The 6,809-nt window shown below is 41.2% G+C and overlaps 2 protein-coding genes across 2 annotated transcripts in view; both read right to left on the reverse strand.

Moving 5' to 3' along the window:
* The window catches only part of ZFYVE19 (zinc finger, FYVE domain containing 19), a 17,132-nt gene extending 12,197 nt beyond the window's left edge, over nt 1-4,935 (reverse strand). The window contains exons 1-2 of the mRNA XM_009319270.1: nt 4,887-4,935; nt 1,145-1,227 (exon numbers count right to left, since the gene is read on the reverse strand). Of these exons, the coding sequence (XP_009317545.1) occupies nt 1,145-1,227; nt 4,887-4,935 (132 nt within the window). The remainder of the gene's footprint in view (nt 1-1,144; nt 1,228-4,886) is intronic.
* Nucleotides 4,936-4,945: 10 nt separating this feature from the next.
* Nucleotides 4,946-6,809, reverse strand: part of LOC103912864 (astacin-like metalloendopeptidase) — a 13,785-nt gene continuing 11,921 nt past the window's right edge. Inside the window, exons 10-11 of the mRNA XM_009319271.1 lie at nt 5,744-5,862; nt 4,946-5,176 (exon numbers count right to left, since the gene is read on the reverse strand). Of these exons, the coding sequence (XP_009317546.1) occupies nt 4,946-5,176; nt 5,744-5,862 (350 nt within the window). The remainder of the gene's footprint in view (nt 5,177-5,743; nt 5,863-6,809) is intronic.

Raw genomic sequence — 6,809 nt, forward strand, 5'->3', positions numbered from 1 at the left:
TCCCCTGCGCCCCTCCTCGCCAGGAGGGCACATAGGGCGGCCGGCCCGACGCCGCGGGGTGGGCGCCGCCTCAGCCTCCCTGCCCCTCGGGGTCCCCCTTGCCCCGGCCTAGCTCTCTTTCTGGGATGTTCGCTGTTCCCACAGTAGCGAGAGGCATCGCCGCTCTTGAGGTGGGAGACCGGCAGGCTGGGCGCTTCACTGGTTTCTCGTTATGTCGTTAAGCACTTGCTCACGACAGTTTCAGTATGGCATCGCTGCCTCGTACGCTGATGTGTGCCCTACTCCCTGCACAGCAGACGTAGTTGGTAGGGTGTTGCCTTTTTGCCCCTTAGCTGTCGTTGGGTGTTAATAAGCGTATTCTCTAACACTGACAGGGTTGCGCTCAAGTTATTCTGTTTTTTCATCTTAAACCTGTGGTGAGATCCTGGTTCAGAAGAGCATGAAATCGGCTGAACTGCAGAACTCCAGTTATCCCCGGCCAATACTTCTGCCAGTGTTTGTTTGCATGCCTTCAGAAGTCAATGACCTACCGTGTTTGTAAAAAAAGTTACTGAGTGTAGTTCGAGGTACCATTGGTTCCCATGAGTCATCCTGTTAATTGTGCGGGTTTGCTATTACGTTTTGCATCCTTTCCAGTTTAATAGATAAGTCCACACTGTAAAGGCCTGCATAATTAAATTAGGAAACTGCTTATTCAAGGAAGTAAGACTCATTAATATCAGAACAAAGCTAAATTCAAAGGGAAAAAATTGGGGTCTCCCCACTCAAGCTTTTGGTTTTTTTTTTAATGGTAAAGAGCATTAGCGAGACAACTGTATAAAACTGGGAAGCTAAACTTTGCACCTGTCCAGCAATTGGAAATTCCAGGTACTGTAGGCATAAAGCAGGGAATCGAGACAAATATAAAACAGAATTTACTCAAAGACAAGACTTAATCTGATGTTGTCTTTGCTATTGAGCTGGTCAATGGGAAAAGAGGAAGAGGAAATTTCAATCTGAATGCTACTGATGGACAGGTGTAACTTGGAGTGCTGCTCTTTAATACAAAAATACGAGCAGCGACCCAAAGAACCTTCTTATCCCGAGAGCACCACCAACAGAGGTGCACGGGAGGGTGCAAGACAGTTAAAGAAATTGAACTTACCTGTTTGGGAACACTTCGGCTGAATTTGCCGGATGGAACTGAGAGTCGTGACCAGGGCAGGAGAAGACCTCGCTTTCCCGTGCCTGAAGAGGAACGAGGCACGTTCCCGTTCCCCTGCTGGTGTCCACCAGAGGGGGCCCGGCTCCCACAGTTCTTCAGCTCCTGCACCAGAAGGCCATTTGGCAGCTGAACAGCAGCAGTTTTCTTTATTTTTTCTCTAGCCTGCAGATGTTTCCCATGATAAAGGGAACTCCGATTATTAAAATTCTATGCGACCACTTAGCTCATAAGGTTTTCTATTTCTGCTTGAAATGTAGGAGAGGTTAAATGGTCTTTGGTTCGTATGTCTTCTCCTTGCCAAACTCAGTTGTTGTACAGTAAGTTGTACATTCTCTGTCCTACATAGTTATAGCTGCAAGTGCGGTGTTCTTCTCTAACTTGCTGTGAAATTGTGCCCCAGTGTATTAGACTTGGCCTTGATAATCTTGGGGCTTGATTACTATAATGGAATGCATCTAGAAGTAAAACTTTTGGTCTGAAAAAGTTCAAATTAATTCAAAATGTGGCCGTTTGCCTACTAAATCTCCCAGGTTGTAATGTTTCTCCTTGCAGTTCAGTGTGATAAAAAGGGCAGATCATCACCACAGTGAAATTGAAAACTGAGTTTCAGTACTCTCTTGCTGTTTCAGTGGGCTTGTTTTCTTCTAGATGAGGAACCAACTGTACTATCAGCATGCCAAAAGCTGTCCTTATTTTCTGTCAGGCATTGGGGGTCTAGTCATGCAAGCAAGCGTCATCTCAACCACAGTTATTTACTTATGTAAGGGAAATGTGTTTTAAATTAAACACAAAAAAAGACCTATGAGTAGTACATCTTTTGTGTGTTTCTGTAGTGCTTTATTCCAGGCTGTTTTTCCCCTACAGCAGTTAATTGGCAGCTCTCTGTTCTGGTTCTTACAGATTACAAAAGCACACCACTCGAAGGCCCTTATTTGCCTCCCAGATAGGAACCTGGACAGTCCCAAACCAGATAAGATTGGAATACATGGACACAAACACTCTGGTCTCTTCTACACGCACAGGCTTGTGGACGTGGGTCTCTCTTAGCACAGGTCTGGTTTTGTATGCAATTAAGATAATACCTGTTTGTGTCATGAGGTATGTACAAATATGGCAATACACACATATATTCATCACTGCTAGATACCTCTGTTTTTTAAGGTTAAATCCTTAAATGTTGGATTTCAAAGGTGTGTTAAGTGAATGCTGAACTTTCATTAGAACCTCTCAAAATCCTCCTATGGTGGTATTTGAATCCCAAACTTTTGGCTATACTGTCTATTGTGTCTACCGGCTGGTCACTCTTAATTCATGTATCTCAGAATATGAATGTTAATAGCAAGCTTATTTATATATAAAGCATTTTTATATATGGGCAATGCCTGTTGTGGGAGGATTATTGTCTGTTAGATGCAAGTCCCCTTACACTGTGCAGTTGGGTACACCTAAGCTCTTAGCAGGGTTTTTGAATTCTACAGCTTCTCCATTTAAGATTCACAACTAACTGTGGGTGAAAATGAGTAGCAGTCATTATAAGAAGGATGCCATTCATCAGGATGTTTTGTATCTTGCATTTTCCTGTTTGGTGGGCCACTAAAGAGGAGACTGCTGGCAGGAAACCAGAGATTTTAGCAATAATTAGAGGAAAGCTGAAGGTTTTGATATCTGCAGAGGGTCAGGAGGTGGTTTGGAGCATGTGTGGAAGCTCCAGCTAACGTGCATATCCCTTAAGGAAAATGATTAACAAGGACCCCTAACAGAACTCATGAAAAGCTGAACCTTTAGATCTCAGACTGAAAAGCCTTTCCTATGAAAGAGAGATTCATCACATTATGTTTCAGCCTGTCTGTACATTCAGGAATGCATTTCTACATCATTACTGTTGAATTCATGTTTTCAAACCAAATGAGATTGGAGTCTTTAGCCAGGCTGTGTGTCCTTAGGGCCTACAACTTGCCGGCAGGAAGGGCTTGCTTACAAATAAAGCACTCTGATCAAGTCACCTTGCCACGTCTCAGACTCCTACTTAAAACCGTATTTCTAGGGACAGGTTGCAAGACTAATATTCCTATATGCGGTACATTGCCGTTTCAACATGTTGTTCATGCTCCTTTACCAAATATGGGTGAACATCTAAAACATTGGACCTATGTAGAGCCCCACATCAGGCCATGGAAAGGGAATCTAAAGTAATACTCAAGATGCAAAGCTGTTCAGCACTGTATATTAAAAATAGGGACCCATTCAACTTTGTATACAGTAACAGTTGTCATGGGGTTATTACTTTTGTACTTCTGTGAAAGTCCTCAGACTCAGGGAGAAGAATTAGCTGTTGTACAGTCAGAAGTTGAGGTTAAAAATAGAAATAGAGTTTAATTTCCTCTCATGCTGCTGAAATTGTTAGATCCTCCAAAAAGGTGCCCATCTAAATAGTGAGCCAAATTAAAGGAATACTTTTTATAGCCAGAAGACAGAGCTTGTAAGAACTACAAATATTTATTGCTGCGCATGCTACCATGATGCAAGCGAGCTCTAGACCCTCATGTCCACAACTTATCAATTATCATTCTTCTGAGGGTGAAAATTAACCAGTGCTTAAAAAGGAAAACATTACAGATCCCCAAAAAAACCCCAAAACCAGAAGTCAGCATAATTCAAAATTTTCTTGGCTGCCTTCCTAGCACTAGGAAAGCAAACTGGCATTTTCTACGTGCTCTTCTTCACAAAGGCATAATTGCAGCAAGAACTTTTATTATTTATTACATTTTGGCATCTTCCAGTTTGGCACTGGCATTTAGTTTTGAATACATCAAGTCAAGGCAAAGCGTTAGCTGTCTACAGCGGCGATTTCTTTCTCCTCTTCAGACGTCTCCTCAGGGGTGGAAGATTTCTCTCTACAGACTTCACACCTGATATGTTCTCCAAAGTTACTGGCTCCATTTACATTCAATGGACTTTGCATTAGGTTTTCAGGCCTCATTTTTAACAAATAGTTTGGTAATACCCCATGGACAGTTTCGATACTTGACTCGGGCCACAGCAAAGTGGCAACAATATGTGCTTCACTCTGTTCTCTCTCCTGCGCTTCTTGTTCTTGCCACTCTTAATCGTTTCTTTAGTTAAATCTGTTCCCTGACCTGGTTCATCTCAGAGAGGAGTAGTGCAATTCTTTGAGTTGAGATGCTATACAAACATCCCAGATTGCACCTTCAGTGTAAAGTGGTGATTTCCAGGCTAAGCTAAGGTGCCTATATGAACTGTATAAGTGAGGCTGGCTTCAAAGCATAAACAAACATGTGTCTGAAGGTTTTTCTGTATGCACACTGGAATGCACATTAGGGTTGGGTAATAACATTTGTCACAATACAGGTTAAAGTTGCTACATAGCCCTATTCTGAAATTTTTATGGGCACAGTTTCTAACACTAGAAGTTCTTGAAAATCTGCTTTCATAGTTTCAGTTCTGCCATTGTATTTTGCCATGCAACACCGGCAATGGGAATACTGTAACAAAAAGCTTGTAGTCTCAGACAGAAGCATCCCATGCGCAGGAACATTTTTGTCCATAATTTACCACGCAAATTACACCACTGTAGATGTAAAACTAAGAGATCAAGCTTCGAGCTTGTTAAAGGTATCAGGGAGCTATATTTTTTGCTGAAATTGGTGGCATCTTGACTTACCTGTGGCTATCTGGTCTCTTACTTTCATTCTGTATTTTCCAACTCCCATCTGTATAGTACTACCTGCCAAATGTATAACTCATCACGAATCCGGGCAACTCCCAAACTATATCACTGTGAAATTCAACCAACACAAAGTTCCCAGTGGAAGTAAAGTCTGCAACCTTCTCTGTCCCACAATAAGGGCCAGCTGCAGGTGTTGTAGGTCGGCTTCCATCATGTATGAGCAAGTAGTCATAGATGCATCTGTCACTATCTTCCAGCTCAAAGGATAACATTTTGAGAGATATCTGGAGAAAATACAACCAAAGCACTTTGCTTCCAGTTATATCCTTTTCTCTTACCCTTTGTAGGTAGCAAGCACAAATAGTCTAAATTCCTTATGTGCAGGCACTGTTTTTATTCTGTATTTGCACCACATCCTGGTCCCATATTGTAATGCAAATTAGTAGCAAATTATTTGCTTAGTTCATCAGCATTTGGATTGGAAGGAGAAGCAAGGGACAAGAGTGATCTTGTACACTTTAAATTCTTTTCTCTAGAGAAATATAAAAACAGCACCTGTGCAATGTTTCAGTTTTCTAGTGGGAACTCTGACCTAGGGATTATTCTGAACAATACCTACTGGACAAGCTAAATTCGTAAGAGTTCACACGCGTGTGTAAAGGTTTTCCTTTGCTGAACACCTCAGAGACCAAGATCCAGCACAAGTTCTTAAACTGGATTTTTGTGTTCAGATTTTTACTCTGAGAATGCCTGCTCAAAAAGTGACATTACAACTGTTATTCTCCAAGGCAAAAAAAGATTCCATTAGAGAACACTGATGAAACCCACAAATGAATTCATCTATGCCTTACCTTGTATCCTACTGGAGAACTGATGACCCAGAAGCATGCTTGGTTTTTGGGGTATTTATTGGGGTAGTTTGGAGAGGTGATGACTCCATTTGAATCTGTGAAAGTATCTCCACAATTCACTGAGGAGTAAAGGAGAAAAACAGAGAAAGGCATATTAGCAAGTATTTTGGCAGTAGAAGTGAGCTTGCTTATCATATTCTTTCTTCAAGCCAAGAAAAAATGTGCTGCCATGAAAATCTACTGCTGAAATATTTTATTTCTTTGCTTAGTATTTGTATCAGCAGCGGTACTGAAGGAACTAAAAACATGGCTGCTAAATAACCTTTGAAGGACAGGGAACAGCTGCATCTAAAGCTGTATCTGTCGTTACAATTGAGTGTTACCATATTAGTATAGCATTCCAATGGTAATAACTTACTGCACTTTCAGAAAAGAATTAGCTCACGTATTCAAGATTGCATCATTAAGCTAGATCTAATGCTATCTAGAAATTACTCCATCAAGACTAATGCAAAAAGAGTAAAAATGACACATTTCTAAGACTTCTTCAATTTATGCTTTAAAGAAGTTTGCATTTTCAGTTGAAATAAGGCAATAACAAGTTCTTTGGGCTACTGCCTTCTAACTGAAAGCATGTTGCAGCACAACAGAATTTTATCCAGCAGTCCATAATGCTTTTGTATGTTCGTGAAACAGACACCCCTCAAGTGACTACAGTAAGCACTGTGTTTCATGTAACATAACAAAAGGCTTTAATTCAGAAAGTGTAAGTTACCCAAGGTTAGTACCTCTCCCATTACCTAAAATGCCACAAAACCTTGAATAACATATTGCCCAGATACTAGCTTTACATCGCACTGGTTGAGATTTTTTGTCGAGTTCTGCAGTCTTTGTGCTCTTTGGCTGCACTGCTCCTATTAGTTACAGTCGTTGCATTGTTTTTATTTAAAGAAATCATTCTAAAGATGTGAAGAAGCCTAGCAGAGGCTCTCAGAAGAATGTGAGTGGGTTCTCAGGATTACTAACATGAGACCCATGCAACATCCCATTTTCTGTTTCCTACTGA

This window comes from Pygoscelis adeliae, unplaced genomic scaffold, assembly GCF_000699105.1.
Source record: "Pygoscelis adeliae isolate BGI_AS28 unplaced genomic scaffold, ASM69910v1 Scaffold22, whole genome shotgun sequence".
NCBI classification, from domain to species: Eukaryota; Metazoa; Chordata; class Aves; order Sphenisciformes; family Spheniscidae; genus Pygoscelis; species Pygoscelis adeliae.